This window comes from Opisthocomus hoazin, chromosome 3 (assembly GCF_030867145.1).
Source record: "Opisthocomus hoazin isolate bOpiHoa1 chromosome 3, bOpiHoa1.hap1, whole genome shotgun sequence".
Lineage (NCBI taxonomy): Eukaryota > Metazoa > Chordata > Aves > Opisthocomiformes > Opisthocomidae > Opisthocomus > Opisthocomus hoazin.
Window position 1 is genome coordinate 14,254,774 of NC_134416.1, and position 25,640 is coordinate 14,280,413.

The 25,640-nt window shown below is 48.0% G+C and overlaps 1 protein-coding gene across 1 annotated transcript; it reads left to right on the forward strand.

Moving 5' to 3' along the window:
• Nucleotides 1-1,454: 1,454 nt before the first annotated feature.
• FBXO32 (F-box protein 32) lies at nt 1,455-25,597 on the forward strand. Its single transcript, XM_075415601.1, has 9 exons — nt 1,455-1,681; nt 4,284-4,396; nt 6,099-6,148; nt 6,805-6,897; nt 13,436-13,529; nt 14,409-14,593; nt 18,195-18,377; nt 19,556-19,699; nt 20,399-25,597. The coding sequence occupies exons 1-9, from the start codon at nt 1,560-1,562 to the stop codon at nt 20,486-20,488; spliced, it is 1,074 nt and encodes a 357-aa protein (XP_075271716.1). The 5' UTR covers nt 1,455-1,559; the 3' UTR covers nt 20,489-25,597.
• The last annotated feature ends 43 nt before the right edge of the window (nt 25,598-25,640 follow it).

Genomic DNA, 25,640 nt, shown 5'->3' on the forward strand with positions numbered 1-25,640 from the left:
GCCCGGCTTAGCCCAGTCGGCAGGGCAGGACGCGGGGATGGGCAGCCGCAGCCTTCTGGGGACAACCGAGCTGTGACACCATCAGGAGGTGGCCTCACCCCAAGCAGCTCCGTCGCTCCAGACCTGGTCCCCCCCGGGGTCTCCTGGCACGAGGAGGGCGGTGTCGCCTGCAGCAACTGGAGCGCTTGGTTTTATTAGGGTTTTTTCTGTTTTTTGAGGGTGAAGACGTAGCAGCGTTGCTCGCAAGTGCCAGATGTTACCGAGTGCCCCATGGCAGAGGTAGCGCAGCCGGGGAGCGGCTGGCGACGTGACCGGGGTTAGGGCAGCGCACCTCGGCCCGCAGCCAGCCACTCGCCATGTCTGTGCTCATCGGCCCTCGGCCCCGAGTGCTGGCCAGGCGAGGCCAATGGCCGCCCCAACCCCGCAGCCCGACGGCCACGCACCCCTCCCCCAGGACGGGAGCTTCCCTGGGGACGCCCCTCGTGCCCCGGCCCCGAGTGACAGCGAGCTGGCAGCAGGGACATCAGCGTACTGAGACACGGGCACGCACGCTGTGGTCCTCGTGCAAAGTGTCCTGTATTTACGAAATGAGCTATAGCGCATTCCTGGCTGGGAACGCAACACCTCAGCCTGGGCCTGAGTGCAAAAAAACCATGTTTTTAATATTCAATACATAAGAGCTTCTATAACACCTACCAGTGCATGCACTCAGTGAGCGACATTTATGTTATACATATTTTCATACATAATACTGCTTTATATATGTTTATCTGTCATGCATATTTACCTATATTTTAAAATAGCGTTAAATAGAAGAACATCATGCACGTAAAAGCACATGCATATAGAAAACACAGACATAAATCACGATATATGTGCATAAAACACTACACAGATATAAAATATATAGGAACCATACATTTAGAAAACATCCTATATATAATATTCTCTTTATATATCATGTTTTCTATATAAAACCACTTAAAACATTCTGTATGTTTTTACAACGCTATGTGTTCAGATTGTTTCTATTTGTAATATACAAATATCTAAGACGTGCTTGTGTCTTATAAGCATAAGCAAACATGCCTGTGTAAATATTTACATTATTTATACCGATGAATCGGCTATAGGAGCTGTGTCTGGAATTGAAGTGTGCATAAAATGTTGGTTTTATGGGGTTTTTTTATATTTAACATTTCCTATACACAACGCAAACGCACAGAAGTGCTTTTACGGGCCCTGTATAGAATCCCGCCTCGTGCCCAGGCCGTTTGACCGCGCACCCCGCAAACGGCCCACGCACCGGCTTCACGGCTGCCCACGCCACCTCACTGGCCCCGCCCCTCGGCCGCCTGGCCCCGCCTCAGGCCCCGCCCCGCGGAGGGCGGGCTCGGCGCCGATAAACACTGCCACGTGCGGCGCGGCGGGGGCGGGGGCGGGGCCAGCCCCGCGCTTCCGGCAACACGCCGCCCAGCCGCCGCATAAATAGCGCGGAGCCGCGCGGCGCCTGCAGCCCCGCCGCCGCCGCGCTCCGCTCCGCGCCATCTCATCCCGCCATGCCGTTCCTGGGGCAGGACTGGCGCTCGCCCGGGCAGAGCTGGGTGAAGACGGCCGACGGCTGGACGCGCTTCCTGGACGAGAAGAGCAGCGGCGGCGGCTACGTCGGCGACATCAGCAGGTACCGGCGGCTCGGTGCCGCCCCCGCCTCCAGGGGGCGCCGCGGCGCGGCCGTGTCCCCCCTCACCGCCCTTCCCCCGGCTCTGAGGGCGGCGGCCCGGAGCCCTGCATCCCTCCGGCCCGCCAGCCACGGCCCTGGCGCCAAGCTGGGCTGACCGGGCCGCCGGGCGACAGCGAAGGCCCCGGGGCGGCGGAGCGGGGCCTCGCGGGCGGGAGGCCTCGGCCTCGGCGCGGGTGCGGTGGCTCTGGGCGCGTCGAGACCGAGCTCTGCCCGCGGAGCTGCGCCTTGGTTTCGGCTGTGGGCGGGCGCGTTTGGGTTTGCTGCGGCCGATGTCTGCCCCTTGCCCTCTCCCACGAGAGCTGTGAGTAGAAATCAAGCTTAGAGCCCAGAGCATCTGGCCTGTAGGTAGGCGGGAGGCTGGCTGGCGGTGGAGTGATTGTGCTGGGAACGCTGAGCCTGGCATGGCTTTCTGTGTCCCTTTTCCCTTTAAAAAGTGAGAAGGTGACATACTGCCCTGGACTGAGGTCCTTGCGGTGCTGGGTCCCGCTGTCCGACTGTTCAACCTGTCAGGATGCCGTGGAGAAGCGTGTGGAAGCCTGGGGGTGCGTAAGGGAGGGAATAATGTGCCTCCCGTACGGGAATCCCTCGGCTGCTGCTGTTGTGAGGGCTGCAGGTGAGAGCTGTTCAGTGGGAAGTCAGCAGTCGGGGGTGTGCTGTTGGTGTGTGGGGTTTGAAGCAGATCTGTCTTGGGCTCGGATTCGGCCACAGCGTGGGACGTGTTAACCTGGCCCACCACTGATTTTGTGCAACCCTGATTAAAATATGAGCTTGAACATCTCAAAAATGCTTCTTCTGTACTGCCGTACTCCGTTCTCGGGTTTTGGTCCCCCTGGCAGAAAGCCGCGTGGCCAGGGGGAATGTGCAGCTGAGATGTTCTGCTCTCAGGTCTAGGTTCTCCTGAGCCAGATCCTGCTGGCTGAAGTGTCTGGTTCCCTGAGCTGTTGTTGCTGTGAGCGTTGCCTGCTGCTGCTCCCCCTCCATGGCGCTGTGAAGCCTACAGGAGCGGTGCCCTGCCAGGGGGGATGTGGAGCGGGAAGGGGGACCCAAGCCTTGTGGTGCCCTGCAGCAGAGGGAGGCTTCTTCCACCTCTAGGGCTGTGTGCGGGTGCCACACCAGAACACCCAGTTGGACCCTGCTGGAGGAGGTCTGGGTCCCTCACGAAGCTGAAGCTCTGAGGTGGCCGCTCAAATTCTGCGCCTGCTGGTGGCGTGGCCATGCTGACTGACAGCAAATGTCCCTCTCCTGGCTGTGGGCCTGAGCTGTGTATTGGTAGGGGCAAGACAAGGAGACTCGTCCTGCTGGCTGCATTCCTTTGCAGGAGCCAGTGCTGAGTAGCTGTTGGAGGTGTGAGTCGGTCTGCTGCTCGTGCTGGTTTTTTTGAGGCGAAACAGTGTAAACATAAGGTCTGTAGAGGAAGCAGCCTGGCTGTGTAAGGGTTCTCATGGCTGCTGCACAGGAAGCTTGCCTGGTGCTGCGAGCAGTGGCATGTTCGAGTGCCTGCAGCAGCTCCGGAGGTGTCCTGGACCCATGCTGCCACAGCAGCCGAGAGGTGTGGCGAGGTGCCTGGCACCCTTCTTTTAGACAGCCACTCTCCCATCCCTAGCCAGCTGCTAGAGCCATGGGAGTGGCTCTTGTTGTTCTGGATGCATCGCCTGTCTTCTCCGCAGCACCTGGGAGGCATCCCTGCAGCTCTGGGCAGCAGGCTGTGGGCAGGGGGGCCTCTGCCGAGAGCTGCTGGGGGCTGCTGCCTTCCTCTGCCAGCCCCGGGGGTCTGCGCCGCAGCCCTGTGCCTGCCCAGGGGCTGCTCAGTTTTGCATTGTGGCTCGGGCCTGCCGGTGTGCAGGTCTGCACAACGTGGAGATGTTGGTGCACAGGCTGTTTATAGACAGTCTTTCATTGCCCTCAAAGAAAATAAGGGGTTATAGCTGCCTTCACTAATAGTATAGTTACAGCAGAGCTCCAGGAAAAGCAGAGGATGGGCACCCTTGGACAAGAGATCCTAGCTGTTAATTTGTACAGTCACTACTATGTGGGGTTTGGAAAGCCACCAGCCAAGTCTGAATCTCAACTGAGCTCTTCCTGTAAGCTTGAAAGAATGTTTTGTAGGGATTCTTTTGTTAATAAATATTTTGAGTGCCTATATATGTCTTCAGAGATGTCTAAATATGTCCTTCCGTAGAAGTCTGACTGGCTCAGAGGAATCTACCACCTACAGTAGGAGGATGTAGTGTTATTTAAGGATAGAAACAGGTTAAAGGGAGGAGAAGAATACTGCCCAGCAGTGTCCCAGCGCCAGCTGTGGAATCTGTATTACCTGCTCCCAACTGTCATGGGTATCTTAGCACAGGGATGAGACACCAGAGGCTCATTTAAAAATACTGTTACTGGATGCAAAAGCTGCATGCAGACTTCTCAAGAGCAGCCTGCAAGGAGGCAGGTTTGGGGCTCACAGTGATAAACCTGTGTGTTTTCTCTCCTCGCAGGAAACAGTGTTTGGCAGACTGCAGAAATAAACAGAATCCTTACTTTGTGTTATTCACAGCTTTTGTAAAAAGGACGATCACAACAAAGAGAATCTCTTCAACAGCCTGAACTATGATATTGCTGCCAAGAAGAGAAAAAAAGACCTGCTGAATAACAAAGCCAAGACTCAATGTAAGATATCTATTTGGGCTTTTTAAAATAAAAGTTGCTGCAGGAGAATGGAAAATGCTTCATATCTATGGCTTTTGCACAGTGCATGAGGAGTCTTCCAGAGTGTCTTGAAGGGCTTTGCGCCTGTGTTTGACCTAAGTAGAGAACTTGGATGCAGTTTAATGTGAAGATTTATGCCCCTGTTAGTAATCCCTGCTCTGAGGAGTTGTGCTTGTAGTGTTCAGATTTTTGTCATTTGTGTTTGTCAGAAGGAGGGTAATTTTTTCCTATGGTACATTCAAATGAACCAGTTCCAGTTTTTTCCCCCCCTGTAGACTTCCTTGTGCACAACAGGCTAAATTTATTCTTCCTTCCATATGCATGTTGAGCACTAATCTACATTACTGGAGGCTAGAAGCCTGAATGTGAGCTTTGATCCTATCTCTGTGCGTGGAGTGCATGAAAAATGAAATGAGGTTTCAGCTTGCTGAAAACAATGGAAGGTTTGAAATCTTCCTGTATGCACAGCGAGCAGCCGGGGTCTCGAGTGGCAGGCACACTGTGGGAGGGCTCTGGGGAGCCTGCAGGGACAGCAAGGTCTGTGCTGGTCTGATGGCAAGATAGGTACTGGAGTTAGATGTGAAGGCTACAAATGTAAACATACACAGAGGAAATGAGTTACAATTCCCACACTACTATTAGCTCATTGTGCATCCCCCAGGATTTTGAAAACTGATGCCAAAAGTTGGCCCCTCGGTGCATTCGGTTTTCTGAACAAACAAATGTTGCCATGACAGTTTTTGGCTGGATTCTGTGTTGACCTACTATTTAAAAGGGCTTGATGCAGGGTCTACATGCCTGTAACTGAGACTGGGTTTGTCCTTGGGCTTGCAGTACCAGGCAGGAGTACATTGCTGCATCCTTGGGTGGAAAAAGACCCCAGGAGCACGATATTTCTTTTAAGGAAAGGAGTCTAGTAGGATGGGGAGAGGAATATTCCTTACTAGCTGTTGAATTGCTGGTGTGTGGTAGAAGTAGGGTCAAAAGCCTGTGGGAGAGGGATTGAGCAGTGTAACTGCTTACAGCGAAGGCTCTTCTGCAAACTGAGTTAGCAGCATGTGGTGGGTACAGAGAAGCTATTTGGGGAGTGGGACCACTCCCCTTTCTGAGGGGAGGGAGGGGCAATTAGAAATAGGAAAATTTTGGTCCCAGATAGGTTTTTCTTTTTAGCAAGTTAGCTGCAAGCACAAGCATGCTCCTTTGAGCCTGACCTCACTGCTGAAAGCTCTCTCCCACATGCCTGGTGTCTCATGACACTTTTACTCAACTTCAAATTTGACATTCAATCCCAAGCCTGTAACCAAGGTAATGAATAGTTAATAAAATCAATAACAACAAAACCTGGCTGTCAGCCACTCTTACTGTCTGGGACCAAAGAAGAGGAGGTGCTATGGTGTATCTGTGGCTGGCAGATTAAACATTTACAGTCTTGAGCTGTGTCACTGAAACAGAAGCTGTTCCTAAGGCTCAGGGCTGTGGTCTCAAATGAAGCAGTATGGAAACAAAGCAGCTCAGCAGGTTGCTAGTTTTGGTTTCAAGTGTGGTGGTGTAAACACAACATAACTTCATCTGTACTAAAAGGGCAGTTAGTTTGACGAGCAGAAGATATCCAGCCCTCTGCAAAGTGGAGGATTAACTGAGCAAAATGTCTTTGTCCAAACAGATTTCCACCAGGAGAAGTGGATTTATGTTCACAAGGGGAGCACAAAAGAGGTGAGTGCCTCCATAGGTTCTTTGTTCCCTTTCTACTGTTTTTTCCAAGCAGTGGAAGATCCTGTGCTGATATAAATCAGCAGAAGCTCTTAAGAGATAAGTGGAAGATCTGGCTTGTGGTTGGAATTTCAGTAATGATTTTAAGCCCTGATCAGGGAGCCAGGGCTTGCTGTACAAGGCTTTGTACATGTGTTTAAAATATGACTTGTTTGCTTCCCTCAGTTAAAAAAAAAAAAACCAGCCATTTTCAGACCAAGCCATAATACTGTTCTTGGCTCTTACCCAGCACAGTCCTAACATGGAAAATTATTGGCATTCAGTACAACAGCTTGCTTGCGCTCATGGAGAGAAGCGGCCGTACAAGACCACTCTGAACTCCCATGTATATTGAACCCCAGGAATGCGCAGCTTGTTCTCACCCATGAATTGAGCTTGGGTCACTCTTGGGAAACTACCATAACCTACACTGGGCCATGCCCACTCTTGATGTCAATGAGTGTGGCTCTGGGAGACAGGCCTGCTTCCTCTGGCTGTGAGCTGGTCCCATGATTTGTACCCATTGGCTTGCTAAATTGAGTTGCCCTGGGTCACGTCTTCCTTTTGCTGTCTGGACTCATGTCTGCCAAAACATGACCCAGACTGTTTTTTCTTCTCAGCGCCATGGTTACTGCACCTTGGGAGAAGCCTTCAACCGACTTGACTTCTCCAGTGCTATCCTGGACTCCAGGCGATTCAACTATGTCGTGAGGGTGAGTGAAAGGCCAGGGTTTATTTTGCTGTGGTGGTGGAGGCTTTGAACTGGGCACCAGTTGGGTGGTGGGAAGCACTTGTAAAGAGGTCCAAGCATGCAACTGAGGGTGTTGGGCCTTGCTGCATGAAGTAATTGATGGAACCTGTAAGTTCTCAGTTCAGCTTCTAAATGTGATTCCTGGGGCCCCAGAGGGAGCATGGGCTCTCTACAGAGGCCAAGGAGCAGGGGGGACCTCTGCACAGGAGGCTCCAGCTCCACGAGGGTTGTGGAGCTTTGTCTCCTTTTAAGTGATGGAGAGACTCTAAGGAGCTGAGTGTTCTGGGAATGAGGTGATGGGCTGAACCTCTTGAAGGCATTGATCTTAACTTCTCTGTTAAGGATCATGGTTGCTCTTAATCCTGTGTGACTGGCAGTGGTATCAGTGGGTGAAGCATCTGGTTAGTCCTGACACCATTAGTTGGTAGGAAGGAGTCATCAGCCATCAGCCCCAAGTTCCATGTGCTCTGGCTTTGCATAACAGATCAGGGCATCTCTTTTGGCTCTGAGTGGCCAATGGCAGTGGTAGTGGTTGGGGGAGCTACTGTCCTGAGAGATCTATGTTTATGGGCATGTGATCTGCAAATTGATCTCGAATTTCAGAATGGTTATCAAGGTTTGGAATTCAATAAGCTTAAAATCTGTTATTAACTTGAGGCTGTTTATAAACAGCTCCTTTTAACATCTTGTCAGCAGTTGGTCACTGATGAGGCACCAGCTGTTCAGGTTTTAGGTTGTGGAGCAAGCAGCATTGGTATTGCTTTCCCTTTGAGTCAAATGTCATGAAAAGTGTTTAAGAAATGATCTGAGCAGGTTCATCTTGGTTTGTTCACCTAGGTGAACATCTGTCATCTAGGTGACAGAGCCTGTGAAAATGTCTGTCACCCTGGGAAGGGTACAGACTTTGGGGGTGATCACCCACCTGCTGTGCAGAAAGGGCACTGGCAATCACTTGGATGTCCCACTGCAGGAGAGGTGGCAGGGAGCAGAGGTGCTGGAGGAGGCAAAGCAGGATACAAGTCTGTGGAAACTCGGGCTGTCCTAGCTCTGCTGGTCCTGGGACAACTTGTTTTCCTGGTTGTGGAGAAAAGGTGATTGCCAGCACTGAGCTGCTCAGTGTCTTCTGATAACTGGGTATCCACACACAGCTGACATCTTCAGGGGGAGTATTGTGGAAGGAATAGTGCTTGCCAAGGCTGTAACCCTTTAGTCAAATATAAGGGAGGAAGATAAAATAAAGCTTGTATTTGCTGCAGAGATCCCTTTGGCAGACTTTGTCTTACAACAACGAAGAACTCCACAGGACTGCTAAGCATGGCTTCAGGTCACACTATGCCACGTGATGGGCTTCTGTTCAGCCCAGTGTGATGGGTGTCTCATGGGTCTAAAGTGATTGAGCAGAAGTCCTATTAAATTTTTTGAAGAGCAAACTCAAATTTCAGTGAAGTTGATGTGGTCCGGTGGGGAGACTCTGGCTGACCTTCCCCTTTCTTCCTGTGAGGATTTCATAAGAGCATCCCAAATCTGCGGTGTACCTGAAATAGCAGTGTTCTGTATGGAAGTCGGCATGTATTCTTGTTTTGACAAATTACCTCTCTTCTAAGCTTTTAAGGGTAGTTTCCCAACCAGTAGTTTTAAGGATACTGCACTACTGAGAAGCATGAAGCTTTCTAATTGAGGCTGACTTGTGGTTTGGCAGATTAAAGAAGATATTAAACCTGGTACCATGGATCAAACACAAAACTGACTTCTTAAAATGAAGGGCTTGTATCGGCCAAGTCTCCGGTGGATAGTAGCTCGTAAAATGCCTTATGTGCCAGACCTACTCATGAAAAGCTCTGCCTAGATGTGGATCTTGTTTGTGGTCCTTCGCAAATCGCAGGCCTTCTAGAGCACACAGATGAGCAATCTGTCACATGGAAAATGCCTTGAACATTGGCAGGCAAAGCATTTTTCCCTTCCCTCCCTCTCCCTCTCTCCTTGTTCTCTTGAGTTCCACCCGTTGCTCGGGGTATCTGAGTAATGTCACACCACTTAGTTCATCAAGCAAGTGCTTTCCAAGGAGGGAAGTTTAGAGTTGGAGGTTGGGGGAGAATATGAGGATGTCTGTAGGGGAAGAACAGAGTAATAGCTGCAGGCTTGGGATTCTGCTGGCTACACCCAAATTTACCCTATAGAGAAGTAAGCTACATCACTGCTGATAGCAACATGAGCTTTCAGGCTGAGCATCAGCTTGCCTTTCTCAAAGTGTTCCTTTCTGAATTTCTGTGAACTTAACTGCTGCAGTGTTTTCAGTGCTAATTTTTTGTCACAGAAGTGTCTGCTGCTTAAGATATACCCAGACTAAGTTCTTGGAGTTCCTAATGGTGCACTGATAAATTGGGCACCTCCTGCAAGTGAGGTGGAGGTGTGAGCTGTAAGAAGCTTGGCAGGTATTTTTCATGGGCAAATACCATCAGCTGTAGCGAGTGAGTTGATGTAAACTGGAGGAAAACTTCTGCTTCAATCTTGTCTCGACAATCTGCTGGTATAGTGCTGGAAGTGCTAAGTGTAAGTATTGGTGCCATGTCTTGGTCCTTGCTGATCTTTCAAACTATAGCATCTTCTTGTGTGTTACAGGACAACGTTCCCTGTTTAGACCTAGTAAGCAAGTGTCGGACCCAGAGGACCCAAATGGTTCCTGGTCTTGAAGCAGCCCTGGTTTCTCTGGTCTGACAGATTTAATGAAAAGACTGGAAGTGTTCTGTAAGCGTAAGTAACACGAGCAGAGACAAAAGTGCCTGTAGCCCAGAAGTTGTTGGTTCTCCTTCGGGAACACTCTGTTCAGATGACAGTGAGGTTTTGCAGGCTGCTTCCTTCAGAAAGATTTGTCATATGATGGCTGTGTAGTCATGTCTCAAGGGAAGGTGCTGTTTCTGATCATAAAAGCTTAGGTCAGGTTAAGCTGCATGGGCACAGCTCTGCTGGAATAACAGTGTGCAGCCTGCTAAAGTAGTCTCTTAAATTTGTTTCTTAAGTTTTTATAGCAGTTAGCTCCAGGAGTCCTGGATTTATGCTGTGCTGAAAGAATATCAGCTCAATGCTGTCTCCTGGAGATCTGTCAGCACCTGCACTGTAAATTATTATAACTTGCCTTGCTCTTGCTCCCAGCCAAAAGCCAATGTGACATTTCAGCCACAGAAAGTGAAGGGCTGTGAGAGCAAGGGGGGGGTGCTGGAGGAGGAATTTTTCATTGCAATATGTTTCTCTAAGCAGTCCAGATGTGAGGAGCCACATCCCCAGCCAGGAGGAGCTTATGGATCCCCACAGGGTGCAGTCCAGCTTCCCTGTAGCTGGTTTGGGGTATTCAAAGGGGGATTTACACTTCAGTAGTTTGAGACTTCCGATTTCAATCATCACAAAGCATTTCCCTTTTTGAGGTAAGGTTACTGTCTCCTGCTTGGTGCAGCAGGGTTCCTGAGCATATTTTGGCTCTGTGTGCTGTAAGCCCCTAGCTGTGGGTTATTTGGGGTATGGATTGCCCACATACCCCAGTGCTGAACCCAGACAGCGGCAGAAGTGCCATCTGAGTGTAGCAGGGCTAAGCAGCGCTGCGCACAGGAGTCACGGGTGCAGAGTGGCGTGTTTTTGTGGCCCTGAAACAGGGGCCGTTGTTCCCTGCCACGTGGCACTGTTCTGTTTGTCTTTTGCCTTGTGCTGATGGGAGGAGGACCTGCTCTGCTCCTGGAGCAAGCGGCTCATTGCACCGACTGCTAGTGGGGTTTGAGCAGGAGCCCCATCATGCTGGTGGGGGAAGCAGGCAGATTATTGTCCTGCTGCAGAAGATGCTGCCTCCTGCAAGCTTTGCAGAGATCACTGAGTGTTTTTGAAAAGCAGGCCTTTTAAAATTGCTCTTAACCTTTCCCTGTGCACTCTCTCTTGCCATCTGTCCCCCTCAGTTGAGCGTGGGCTGGACTTAATGCAACCGCGTCACAACACATGCTTGCAGCTCTCCAGCCTTTTTACCCTACTCAGCATTAATCTGAATTCATCAGTCTGCTTTTAGTCTGTTATGCAAGTGACAACACTGATTTATTTTTTCATAATGCTGTAGACCCTGATTTTTCCAGTCTGTTAACTGAGACCACGCTCTGGGTCTGTGCCAACACTGAAAGACCCTCCATACACTGGAGCATGTGGGGCATGGGTGAACTGTATTGCTTACCTGTTCTTTTGTGTATTATATGAGCACAGAAGAATAAAAAATATCGTTTGATTTGGAGGGCCAGCAGTCCCTGGGGTGCGGAGTAGTCCTAGAAGCATTCACAACGTAGTTTTCGTATGGAATTTCATCCCATGTTTATTGCTGCAGGGGAAGGGAGGTGACATGTGATATCTGAGCTGGTTCACTCAACATAAATTGAACCTTGATAAGCACAGACAAGGCAAATTTAAATCTGTTCCTTTGGCTGAATTAATTTTGTACCCATTTAGCATTCTTCAAGCAGCTGAGATTTTTATCCTTGTTTCTCTGAAAAGAATGGCCTTGGCATCTAGCTCTTAGGGTATTGCATTACATGATGCTTATCACTGGGTGCATTTTGGTGTTTTCAGTAACGGGCACAACACCGCTGACACCCAGCCTGGAGCAAGCTGTCTCTGTGCTAGTTCCAGAACACTGCAGTCTGGAGACAGCAGTTGTTTATGCACAGAAGAGCGGATCTGGGTGCACGTGTGGTTAATGTACAGATGGAGTCTGGCAAATTGATCGCTGTAATCAAAGGTCTGAAGGCTAAATAGTTTAATGTAAGCAGAGTGTTAGACTGCTTTGGGACACTGATTTTTTTTTTTCCCTACTTATTTGTGCAGTATTTCAAAAAATGAAGAAAAGACTTTTTATAAAACTTCTCAAACATCTTGCAGACTGCCTTGTTTTTAAGAGTATCTAGTTATTGTGGTCTCAGCTTAGCTGCTACATCAAGAAGATCCACTGATGCCTGTGTACCAAATATCACCCAACTGTCCTGCATCTCTTGTTTCCCCCAAATGAGCCAAGAAAACAGGCAGCCTGCCCTTCACAGGAGTTAGCGCAGGTCTTTTTTCATCTTGTTTTCTTTCGGTCATGCGAGGTGCAAGACATTAATAGGATGTAAACTCAAAGCCATCTGATGATGGTGTGTTGGCCTGGAAATCAAACGGAAGAAGAGCTCGGTTACTCTAGGCGACTTCAGTGCTCTGAAGTGGCCGTCACATGCCAGCATCCCAGATGAGCAGGGCAGGCGAAGGGCTGCAGGAATACCTCTCCCTGAGCTCCCAGCTTCATGGCAAGCTGCCGGTGACTTTGTGGATACATTCCTGTCATTCTTATAGCGGGGCAAACAGTTCAGCTCATGACTTATCAAGTCTTGTCAAGAGCAGTCTTAGTTACTTGACACAAGTAGTTGCACCTTCTCTGGACTCTCTGCAGTGCCAGCAATGGGATACTGTAGCTGCAGGTGATAAAGGATTATTAAGCCAGTCATGTGGTAATGTGTTGATTGATTTGTAGCATAAAAGGTTTTTCCTTTCGTTTCTAAATTAAAACAGAAGGCTATGTACATCCAAAACAAATGGACTGACACGTGGATGGTCTGTGTATTTATATAATGCTGGGGGAAGGGAGGAAGGCTTGGAAGATCACCGGCCACATGTTCTGCAGAGCATGATCCATAGGAAACTTCCGCAGCTGTTCTCGTGGTGGTAGAGAGCTGGGGAGGAGAGGGCATCTTCCTGGTGGGAAGTGCTTCCTTTAGCAACTGCAGCCCAAATTCAGTGTTCAGCTTGTACATGAGTCAGGAGGTCAGTGGTGGGAAGCAAATCCTAATTGAAAGTAAAAGCAAGATTTCCATTAGGGAAGGTTAACAAGTAAACAGGGAAAGGTGGTTTGGTGTTGCCGCTGTAAGAGCTGAAGAGGGAAGGAAACCTTGGGGGAATCGGGGTTTGTTGGGGGGGAGGGTTTGTTTTTAATACAGTGCTTAACCTTTCTGCCGTGGCGACAGCACTCTGACAAAACCCAGGAGTTTGACGTAAATTGTGGAGTCTGATTCTCATTAATGCTCCATCAATAATGTCACCATCCAAACAGGCATTTGCTCGTGTTCCCTTATGACACTGCTTGTTTATGCCCCAGTGAAGGACGGTGACGCTGACTGTTTGTTGTTCCCTTGGTGTGAATAGAGGCTGTCAGGCTGAACACTGCTCTGTGGTTTCTCTGCATCTCTAAACCATGAAATCAAGTTTGGTTTTTTCTCACCATGAAGATCATTAGAATGCCTTTTTTCCACCCCTTTCGATGTGTGTTTAATTATTTGTCTTCTGCTCTGCTCCCCCTTTGCATTAGTTTGCTCTGTCGTTCTGTCTCCCTTTTATTTTCGAGCAGCAAACAAGTCTCTGGACTGTTTTGCTGTGTCACATGACCAGGAGTCAAGATTAGAAAGGTATCTCTGTGCTGTAAGGCTTGCAACTTCTATTTTTATCCACAGCTGTTGGAGCTGATAGCAAAGTCTCAGCTGACGTCACTGAGTGGCATTGCCCAGAAAAACTACATGAACATTTTGGAAAAAGTGGTGCAGAAAGGTAAGAAACGGAAACAGTGAGGGGGAGGAGGAGGAGTCTGATTTAATCTGGTGTACTCCGGGTGAACCACATCCTCAAGAACAGTCAGGCAATGCAAGATGGGTGAAGAGAGGCACTACTGCTTATTTCTGTAGTGCAGTTCCACTCTCCTTTCCCTCGGTGAAGGACTACGTGGGGGGGAGTGGGAAGAAATGTCTGTATTCTGGTAGGTATTTGAGAAGCAATTCCTCCTTCTCCAACTTTCCTCACTACCACCCCTTCTGCATCCCACCGAGTCCTATTTCTGACTGCACAAGAGATGGTGACTCCTGCCTCCAAGCCTGGCACATCTGCAGTTGTCAGTTTGCTGCATCATTGAGTGCTCCCACTGCTCCGGAGGAATGGAGAGCTCGAGAGGTGTCTTCACCTGCCAGGGGGGCTGAATTGTGGCTGAGATGTGGCATGTCCCTCTGATGCTTTAGCTCTGGCTGAAGCCTGGGAATTGAGAGGACCCTGTTAGTGCGTGTAGACATAATGAGAAAGGAGATCCTCGGCTGGCTCCCTGCCCATCAGCTGGGGTAGATGGGGAAGAGGTGCATGTAGATAACCTCTTGCATGTATCTGAGGGGAAAACTGGCTGGTTGCCAGCGGCTGGAAATGGGAAGTGCTGCAGAAAGGGCAGATACCTCATCTGCTTATCCTGGGAGGATCTCTTTCCATCTGCTGTCTAACCTGCTGTGCCTGGCTAATGTTTAAGTGCTTTCCTCTAAAAAGAAAAGCTCAGGCTGGCTCTCTTGGACTGTGAGGTAGTAGCAAATAACTTGACTTGCCTGAGAAACATGTAGATTCAGAAAAGGATTTGGGCAGTTCCCATTTTTAACCTTTTCTCTTCTTCCAAAGTCCTCGAAGATCAGCAGAACATCAGGCTAATACGGGAATTGCTGCAGACCCTCTACACATCCCTCTGCACGTTAGTTCAACGGGTCGGCAAGTCTGTCCTGGTTGGAAACATCAACATGTGGGTGCACAGGATGGAGAGTATTCTCCACTGGCAGCAGCAACTGAACAACATTCAGATCACCAGGGTAAGCACAAATCCTGAAAGCAAAAAATAAGGTGGCTGCTTCATGAAACCTTGTCATGTAGCAGCTCTCATTTGGGTGACTGCATCCCACTCTACTCCCAGTGCAAGCACAGAGTGCTGGGGAAGCACCTGGAGTTGCCAAAATAACTGGGTGCATTCCTAGCATTATGTGTGTCCCTTAATTCAAACTCAACGTACACAACCCAGGATCATGCTCACTGTTACTGGTCACAGACTGTGGCTTGACTCCTTAATGGCCGTGAACTGCTGTGCAAACAGAGCTGTGCAGGAAACCATCTTCTCTTGAGAGTCTCAACTTGGTCTTTCTCAGACTGAGAAATTGCCTTTAAACCTTGTTTTGTCAGATAGTTCAGCTTTTTAGATTTGTTTAATCTGTAATTTAAATGCAAATTTCTGAATAGCTGCATAACTTCATGTTTCCTGGCTGAAAATATTAGTGATTCTTCCAGTAGTCTGGAGCTGCCTGTTCAAGCCAGACCAGTCCTGCTTTCACAACATCTGTTTTTTTCAACAGCATCTGCAGGGATGGGGAAGATGTATTAGTTGATAAATTCCTATTTCCATGTGGGAATCGGATCTGAGCTTGCTGTGCTTCACAGAATTGCAGAAGGGTGGAGGCTGGAAGGGACCTCTTGAGATCATTTGGTCTAACCCTCCCCTGCTCAAGCAGCGGCACCTATGACCAGTTGCCCAGACCATGTCTAGACTTTTTTTTTCCCCACCTCAAATGGATACTTGCTCCATAGAAATGCGAAAGCTGTCCCCTGGTGCTGATCTCTGCGCTGGTGTGCCCCTTGTAGGACTTCTCTGCAGTGAGTTGGACTGTGAAATTCCCACTTGGGCAGACCAAGGCATGGCCCAAGGGAATATAAAGAGCACCTTTTTCCCTGGTGGGTTAACCAGACAGATGTTTGCAAAGGATTAAGCAAAGGGCCTGCTTTCATTGTTTTGCATGGCTGTATTCTCTGGGAACACCAGGAAACCATTTCTAGCTCTTCAGTCAGAGTAACACAGGCAACGGGATGCAGGAGATGATGAACTGTGGGAGGCAGGGAGTTTGAAGAGCTGGAAAAGCAGCAGTGCCTTATCTGATGGTGGTTGCTGCTCCACCTCTGCTGTCCCTCCTGTTGTCCAGCTCATGGGGTGGGCTGTAGCTCCCTTTACTGTGTAGGGGAGGCACTGGCCCAACTGTGGGGTGACTCCTGGGGCACAGCAGGTCTGCGAGCTGGGGAGTTGCCTTGTGCCTGGGCACTGCCAGGGTCAGCTCCAGCTGGGTATCTGCTGCCCCAAGGGCACCACAGGTCAGGACCTACCTCCTGCTGCTTGACTCAGTAGTACAACCTGCATTTTTCCCTCTACTTCATGGACTTACAAAACACAGACAAAAGCATTTTGAAAAACTCTGCCTATCCAGACAAAAGGGCAATAAAATATTGCTCATGAACAGAACTGCCTTCTATGCATACTTATGTGTAGGTTTGCAGACACTTTTCTGAAATAAATGTTGAACTTGCAAAGAAAAAAAATTCACACCAGGGGAGATGACTTCAGGGCAAGCTAGAACAAAACCAGCTGAGTTTAGAGGAAGGAAGAAAGAACAAGCTCAGCTCTGTGCAGCCAGTTGCTTACAGTGCACTGAGTGCTTCTGGTGGTTTTTTTTTTTGGGGGGGTATGCTGGAGATGCTTTAGTAAAAAACAACTCTGTCCAGAAAGTGACAGCACTCTGATTTGATCTGTTCTTTCTCCAAAAAAAGTAATGTTAGAAAAGTCCTGGAAAGGAGTTCTGAGGGAAAAGAAGTAGCAGATAAGTCTTTGGCCCTGACTCTGAAAACCTGTAAGGATTTGCTTGAGTCACACTGGTTGCTTCAGAATTTGGGATTTTTTTGACTCAAGAGCCTCTGAGCTTTGTCTTGCCTGTTGTGCCCTAGCAAAGCTTACATCTAGAGAGAGTGCAGGAGAATGCAAAAGGTGGGCTGGCAAGGGAGATCACCAGGAGGTGGTCCAAGGCTCCAGTGCATTCTTCCTACCCCAAAATATGACCTCAGTTTGCACTCATGGGCAGGAATACAGAGTCTGGACTTGTGGAAACATCTACTTGTAACCAGGCAGTGCGCTTACAGCTTCACTCTCAGCATGCAGCATTGAAGCTGTCATGGGAAGAAATGTCCTCTGGAGATGGCAGAGACAGGTCACTGCTTCTGGAGGGGTTGTTTCAGGCCTGTCTTGCTGGTGGAGATGGCCAAGAACTATGTCTTGGCTGAAAAGCTGTGGTCCTTGCCGGTACTGGGCAGTGCTGCTTAGGCTGGGCACTGAAGGGCGGATGGGAGCTGTTTGTGCACAGACATGCTTGTTGTGCCTGCAGAGTTTCACAGGCAGTGGGACAGCTGGAGATGGGACCATATGATTAAAAGCAGCCTCATGCAGTGTTCCCCTGCTGATGGTGGTCCGTGTGCTTCTTGTTTGAAATGGTTAATTGCTCTGCCAATTGCAAGATGAGTGCTGTGACTCTGTGACTTAAAATAGCAGCATCTCTGTGCAGGGTAAATGATAAACTTGGCACATCTGTCTAACATTGTTTCTTCTTTGGGGCCCAATCCTAAAAGCTGCTGTTTGCCTTAATAAGGCTGGGGCTGGTTTTGGAGCAGCCGGAGCCCAGGTTGTGGTCCTTGCTCCCATGTGTGCCTTGGATTTCCCCCATGTGCAGGACCTGCAGATCCATCACGGATGTGCCAGAGCTGTGCTGCCATGTGGACTTGCAAAACAGTCCCAGACCCCGTGTAGATCATGCAAAGGTGGATGGGAGGTGAAGGTGGCTTTTGGCTCTTCAAGCTAGGATGCGCTTTGGTGTGGCTGAACAGGCTGGAAAACTGTGGCTGCAGCTGATGGGAAAGGGGCAAGTTCTTCAAGCATTCACAGAGGGAAAATTAGCCTTGCCAGCAGTGACCTGGGAAGCCACGCAGGGAGAATCCTGCTGTGGATACTCATCAGCCTCTGCAGTGGTTACAGCAGGATCCTGTGACAATATAAGCTGAAACACATGGCAGAAGAGCATGAGATTCCCAGCAGCGTGTGTAACAGGAGGCTGAACTTGAGAAACAATGCCAGTGTCTCATGCTGGAGAGAGCTGGGTGGTTAATAGCTGATATCATGACATAGCCAATGTCCTGCTGTGGTGAAAGCTGGTGGTGGTGCTTCTGGGAGCAGAGTCTCACGAGTATGGATGTGGGGTGGGCAAGAATAGGAGAAGGAGGCTTGGACTAGATGACCCACAGAGGTCCCTTCCAACCCCTACCATTCTGTGATTCTGTGACCACACCTCTGCTTTGAACTACTGTTAATATAAATACACTACTGTAATACAAATACACATCCCCTTCCTTGAGGATATCTCAAACAACTGTTCTGGGGCAGAAAGTCAAATATCTCCATGTAAAATGTCTCCTTATTCAGAAGAGGGAGCTTATTATTGCTGCTTAATTTCTATGTGAAGAGCAATGCATATAGAGCAGTAACTCTGTTGCAAGCTAGAATTGCTTGGGTTTTCAGCTTCCTATGAGCTCCATTTTGTCTGTCTCTTCCAGCCTGCCTTTAAAGGAACCACTCTCACAGACCTGCCGTTGTGTTTACAACTGAACATCATGCAGCGACTGAGTGATGGGAGAGACCTGGTTAGCCTCGGTCAGGTGGCTCCTGACCTGCAAGTGCTTAGCGAAGACCGGCTGCTGTGGAAGAAACTCTGCCAGTACCACTTTACAGACAGACAGGTACAAGCAGGGATGCAAAGTGCCATTAGTTGTTGGTTGTAACCCATCAGCAAGTGAACAAACACGGGTAGGATGCTCTTACTTGACTGTCTCTGGATCTAAGGGCTGTGCCACAGGCTGAGAATACAGGCTGGCATGAGAATGGCTGTGAAGATGATTTACGTAGAGGGTTTTGCATGCCACAGCAATGATTCCTGAAATAGGAGCCTGAGGAATTAGTCATACGGTGAACTTCTTCAACCCTAATCTAGGTGGAAACAACTGCAAGTCATGCAGTTGCTCCTCGCCCCACGTGTGCGGGGAGAACGTGTAGGCAGGCTCCAGCAATCACCCTGATGTCCCAGGGACTGACGCTCTCGCAGAGAATCTCTGTGGATGCGGTCCATGAGTGATGAGTCGTACGTACTCTCTTGCCCTTTAGAGCAAGAAATCCCCTCTGAGCTGTTTCCGTGAGTGACAGGACTGTATGTGGAAAACAGCCCTGCCGCTACCCACACTGTACCTGTTAAAAATCTTTGGCAGGCTGGTAATCATCTGGGGTCTTCCAAACTTAAAAACCAACAAAAATCCCTCTCTCGGTTTATGGGTGAATGTCTGGGGTGTTTATACCAGACTTCTGCACTTCAGGGACCACGTGCCAGTTTCCTCTGCTGACTCGGCTTTATTTGCTCACTCTGGATCTGATTTTGGAAGTCACTCTGGGGAAGTTACTTCTATTAACAAGTATATTCAAACCCAGTCTCTGCAGCTGGTGAGCCCTAAGAGACAGACAGGTGTTTCCCAACCTGATGTGACAAATCACTGGCTCTTTCATTGGAGTCAATGAAAAGGCAAAATACTTCAGCTTCTGAAATTGTTAAATGCTTGCTGTCCCACCTGCCAGAAACACTGGCTAAAACAGTGTGAGATAGCTGCCAGGATTTCAGGCTTTCATACAGTAATATTCATGAAATGGAGACAGCTTGACCATGGTATTGGGCAAGGCTGTTGCCATCAGGATGCTGGTTATGGCTGGGTATTCAGAGCAGAAGTTTTCTTGATGTTACAAGGGAACAGTTACGGGACTGGCAAGGATGATAAGTATGTGAGGGAGAGGACAACAACAGGAGCTGAAGAAGAAAAGAAAAAAAAAAAACATTATTTGACTTGCTACAGTTCTGATAATTTTTTTCTTTCAGATTCGCAAACGGCTGATCTTATCCGACAAGGGACAGCTGGATTGGAAAAAGATGTACTTCAAGCTCATAAGGTGTTACCCACGGAAGGAGCAGTATGGTGACACACTGCAGCTGTGCAGGCACTGCCACATCCTCTCCTGGAAGGTACGAGGTGCTGGTGGGACAAACTCAGTTGTGGCACAAGCCACGGGGCACTCGGTGCTTCCTCTGATGGCAGCTGGTTTAGGGTGCTGCAGTTCCTTTGCCTGCACAACCTAGTGTTTTCCTATATCCTAATCCTCCCTCAACTATTAAGACCCTTTCTCCTCTGTGCTTCAAAGAGCCCATCTTCTCTGCACTGAATGAGAGTACTGGCCATCAAGGCCAGAGGGGAGGGAGACGGGCATCCCGTAGGGCTGCCTGCAGTAGATCATCTTAGTGCTGCCAGCAAGTCCTGCCGCCTGTCATGCGGAGGCAGAGGTCTTGGCAGCAGGATTAGCTGGAGTGACAGCTGATGGCTACAAAATCTGCTGGCCACTGTGGCAATATCCACAGCACGGCTTGGGAGTTAAACTCCTGTGGCTGGTGGTAGGCTTTAGCCTCTCCTCCTTCAGAGAAGGGAGGAAAAGAGTGAATTGGATCTTTGCTGGTTTTATTTCCCTTGACTTGTCAGTAGCCCCTAAAATCTGAAGCCCAGTTCTGAGCTGCCTGCTTTGACGAGAGTGGAAATGTTATTCTGGGCTCTGCTCTATCTGTTTGCGAGCGGGACGTCTGGCAGAGGGGCAGCGCTGAGCTGGCTGGTGGCTGGTGCTCTGGCACCCTCTACGCAGTCTCTCTAAATGGAGTTGTTTTCTCCTTTCCCAGGGCACTGATCACCCTTGCACAGCCAACAACCCGGAGACTTGCTCCACCTCTCTCTCGCCGCAAGACTTTATCAACTTGTTCAGGTTCTGAACTTGGGTCACCGCAGCTTACGCGATTCTTATGGGACACTTTATGCCACTGAGCTTGGACACTCCGTTTGTAAATAGTGTAAATATTCATGTTTGTTCAAAGCTCCTGAGTCAAGGAAGAAGAGGATCTTGGAGATATGAAAGGTGAAATCGCTCACTGGTGTGCAGCACTTAAGGAATACAGACTTCCGTAGGACTGGTGTATAAATGCAGCATGTTGTACAGAGTCCCTTTTTTATGATCAGAGTACGAGATACAGGGCAAACAACTTCATTTTTTTTTTTGTTTTTAGAAGTTAAAAATGAATTTGCCCCACAACCATGAGAACTCTTTGGTTTGTTTCTAATAGAGAGAAAGCAATATGAGGCTAGGACTGTTGAACTGTTTCTCCATCTGGTTTTATTTAGCATACATATTTATAAAGATTATGTTTTAAAAATATTTATGAAAAATATCCCTGTGACAAGTTTAATAATACTTTTACGTTTTTAAAAAGGAGACATTCTGAAATACTTAGCATATAACTCTAGCCTACTTGCAAAAGAGAATCGCACCATACCACTTTCTACCTCTAATAGATTGAGTACCTTTCAAACAAAAATCCACTGTACAATGTGAACTTTTGTATTTTGTACAATGATTTAAAGGGAAATTTTGTGATAGTAAGCATCTTTTCTTGTATTAATGCTTACCTCTTTCCATTAGTTTTCTTGCTCTACTCAGTGCTTGAATGCCTAGATGATAGGCACTGTATAAATACCTAAGATTTTACTCCATCCTCTTTTAATTTGTTGGGTTTATGAAAGACTAAGCAAAAGGGAAGAGAGAAGCCACAAGAATGAAGATTATCTAAAAGGGAGGAAGTTCTGTTATAAAAAAACAAAGGACTGGATTTAATCTCACAGTGTAAATTCATATCAGCTCCACTAGGTTAATTGCTCTGGTTGAAATCCCAAGTGAGGTTAGAATCTGGTTCTTCAAGCCTGTGTTTTTTCCTAGTTTTCCAACACATACACTGCTCTGCATTCCCACTGCTGTCAAGTGAATTCTGTCATCTTGGAGCTGGTAAAACATAGGGAGAACTGGGCCATTGAACACAGTGAAATGATGCAGTTTTTCCTCACTGGAAGACTGGCAGCATCGTGTTTAATTTGAGACTACTGAAGTTTAGGGTGATGAGCAAGACAGCGTGAAGAAGTAAGTCAGCATTTTCCTAACCGCGGCGGTCAGGACTGGGGCAAGCAAGGGGTTTCCAACATGGCACTTGACATCTTTGGTTATTTCTCTGTGCCAAGGATGTGGCAAAGACCCAGCCCAGTCCCTTCCGCTTCCAGTGCTGACCACCTATATGGGGTCTTCTAACGCTAGCCTAGAGCTACATTTTCAGTCCTGTGGAGTAAGCGGCCAAACTCCTAACTTCGCAGTGGCCATGATCTGGCTCACCGTCTCCTCTGTTGCATACAGGGCTTCACTTTCCCATACAGCGGACCTAGAAGAATCCAGCTCATGTGTAACAATTTGAAAACCTGCAGTGGAGAGTTTTTGCTGTTTGTCAGATTTCCTGTATAGCACTTTCTCTGTGCAGGATATAAGCAGGGTGCCTCGGAAGGGTAAATACCGAGTGGGTTGTGTGTGACTATGTACAAAGAATTGTGAGGAAGAGGAGTACTCAGGACAATTCAGGAAGAACTACTTGAGTTAATTATTGTTAAATATTCTGTTCCTTTTTTTACATTTTTATAACTGACTTTCAACACTTTTCTGCAGCTGTTTGTATTTTAAAAAATTGACAGTATTTGCATTTTTGCAAACTAAATCACTTTGCATACTCTTGTAAGAGATGCAAAAAGGGAAAAAAGCTGCCTCTAGACAGAGCAGTGAGGAAGCAGGGAGGAAGCCTGGGAAGGAGAAAACTGGGAAAATGCTGACAAGAACTGCCTTTCTCCTGCCTTCCAACAGCAGACCCAAGCTTTTGCTCTTCCAGATAGCTCTGTGAGCCTGTTCCATCCTTAGCCATGGCCTGGAGCTTGGCATCTGCCAGAGATGAGGAGAAACCATGTGCGGGATAGGGAGCTTTGTCTTGGTGTTGATGCCCCATCCATCAGTTTGACTGCCGGGGGAGGGCATAAGCCTGCTGGTTGTGTTCATGTCAACTGAAAGTGATTTAAAAGCTGTTACCTTGGAAAAATGAACTTGTGCTTGTTTGGGGGGATATTTGTGAGCGAGGGAGGCCAGTTTCTGGTTTCGTTCCCACGTTGATGGCAGTGGGTGGACGAGGCTAAAATCTGGCTTGGCGAATGAGAACATTAAGGACAGAAACCCGCAAGTGAAGTCAGTGAAGCATTGCCACTGTATTTGGAGATTCCTGTAGCTCCTTTTTTTGGCAGTGAGATGGCCTGTGCCCCTTGGCGCCTTCCGTTTCCAGCTCTGACTTGGGGTGGGTTTGGTTTGTAGTCTTGCCTCTGCCACCCATCGTGAGCCAACTGGTTGTGATGGGGAGGCAGCAGTATTTTGGTGTGAAAAAAAAGTCTGGATCCGTGCTTCGCAGATGACACTTATCTTCTATGAGATTGTGTCACTGGGTGAATTTTAAGCTCAGGTTTGAATCCGGCCTAGGGCATTCCCAGCACAGCAAGACAAAAAAATCCCAGTGTTGAGCTGCGATTCAGGAACGCCTCGGTTCTAGCCATAGCCTCTATCAGCCCTTCACTGGTCTTGAGCAAAGAGTTTATTCTGTGTCTTCTGCCCAGAGAGCATGAGTCACGCCGACAGCATACTTCACAGTGTGCAGCTGAGGCTCCTATTTATAAAGCCTACTTCAATTAGTGGTTTTATTATTTCTTAATATTGTGTAGATCTTAAAGGGTCAAAGTGCTGAAGATGATTTGTTAATACACAGAAACTCGTCTGTTGCTCGGGCAGGGTCCCAGGATATTGCTGTCAGTGTCCAAAGCAGCAGAAAACCAAGCAGCTACAGTACTGGACCACAAAACAGACTAAACAAAAAGAAACAGAAAAAGCCTCGTTCAGTCACTGCCTCAGCCATTACCGTCCTGCGACAGCAACTGTCAAATAAGAGCCTGATGTCTCCGGGAGACTGGTTGCTTCTCAAGTGGCTGGTGGTGGGAGATGTTGTGGCGAATGCAATACTCTTGTTTTGCATTTAAAATGAAATGCTGTGGCATCCAAACACCTTAGTCTAAAGGTTATAAACAAAGGGATCAGTATTTTAGCAGCGCAAAGGCACCTGCTTGGCTGAGGATGGCAGAGTAACAAGAGCAGCCGTGGTAATAGGGCCTTCCTGGCAGGATGGTGTGAGGCTGCTCTCGCGCAAAAAGGAGCTCTTTATTCTAGGACTGTTGTGGCAAAGCTGTCATGAAGGGAAAACAGGCTTTTACTTGTGTTTTGGAAACAGAATGGCATTTCACCTTCCAGTTAGTTGATGCATTCCCGTTAGAAATGCATCAGTTCTTCTAGGAGAGGAGCGGTTTTTCTCTCTTCGGGGTTTTCTCCTGCCAGCATCCAGAGAAATCTCATTATCTTCCAAGGATAGATTCCACACCAGTGCAACAGTGTGCAACGTGGTGCCGTGAAGAGGAAAAATAGATCCATGCAGGGGAGGAGCCTTAGGGAGGGAGAGATTCCGGAGATATTTGTTTCAGCTTTCTAGAAGAGGCAGGTATTTGGAGTTCGGTTTAACGTGATAGCCACTTCAAGAGGCACAATTTCAGCTGTACGTACCTTAAGCCATTTATACTAACTATGGTATGGTAAAGTTTGATCATAGAATGTGTGCACCTCCTCTTATATTGTTTGGGTTTCTTTTTTTTTTAATTGTGGGAGTTTCTAGATACTTTTATTTTGTACAGTGATTAGGAAAACTTGTATTGCTCTGAAGACATTGCTTTGTATGTAAACATTTAATTGCACCCTGCCACTTTCTGTATATGGGAATATCTTTTTTTATTATTTTTCTTTGTCCCCAGGTTTTGAACTGTTTGTGTTCCCATTTCTGTTTCACTTCAATTACTCTTGCAAAGCTATCACCTTGTAGAACATATGCAGGTACTGAACCAGCTTTTCCTGCCTAGAAAATTCCTTGGCTCTTAGTAGCTAAGATTTGATTTAGAGCAGGAACATTTCAAATGCTTTTATGTAGCTAATAAATCAGACGTGCTGTTTCACGCTTATCTCCTGCTCGGTACAGCAAACCAGCGTTGTCCTCTGGGGTTGTTCTTACAAACCCGTTGCACAGCTTCCCCATAGATCAGCACCTTGCCAAAAAGACATAGCTTTAAATTAAAATGCCACTCCTCCTAGCTGGCCTGTTTGTAGAAACATAGACCCCGCAGAGCTGATGGCTGATCAGGTTGATAAAAGCCTCCCTGTTACAAGGTTAGGGACTCTGCTTGTGCTGCTTTTCTCAGCTCATTGCTTACAATGGTGCTTGTTAAAGGCTCCGCAGACGTGGGCAGCCATCCCCACAGCTGTCAGCGTGCGGCTGCCCAGCTGCCCGAGTCTCTTCACCAGCGCTCGATTTCTACCCTGCGTCTTCCTCCAGTGATTTCGTTGGCAGCAAATCGGCTTTGCAGGATCTGGGCCTAGGGAGAGCAAATCCATCTTGTCCTTGACACATGCAGTCTCTAGTGCACTAATACCTTGAACACCTGCAAGATTCCCCCTCCGCTGACCAAGCAGTGCCTCAGGGCCACTGAGGGCATTTCTTTAGCCGTGATGTGCTGCACAGAATGCTAACCAGTCAGCTACCAAGAGAACATTTTAATTTGAAATAGCAAATATGCTCGTCTTTAGGAACTACTCTACAGTAATTATAAAGACCTACTTGTATATGGAAGAGAGTGTGTGTTCTGTTTTGCTTTTCCTTAAAGTTGTAACTAGAGATGATATGAAGTGAAAGGCATCCCTCGTATAGTAAGATTTCTGTTTAATATTATTGTGTGGTTAAAATCCTTCCATTATAAATTTGCACACTTCTTCCCTTGCATGTTCAACTCCAATTTTTACAGCTGTTCTGTGCAACCAGTAATGTATTTTTGTAAAACATTTTTGACACTGAATTGCAATAAATGTTCAAGCAATGCGAACCACAGAGCTGGTTGTCTGATTGCTTCCAAGTTGGTGACCTTACCAGC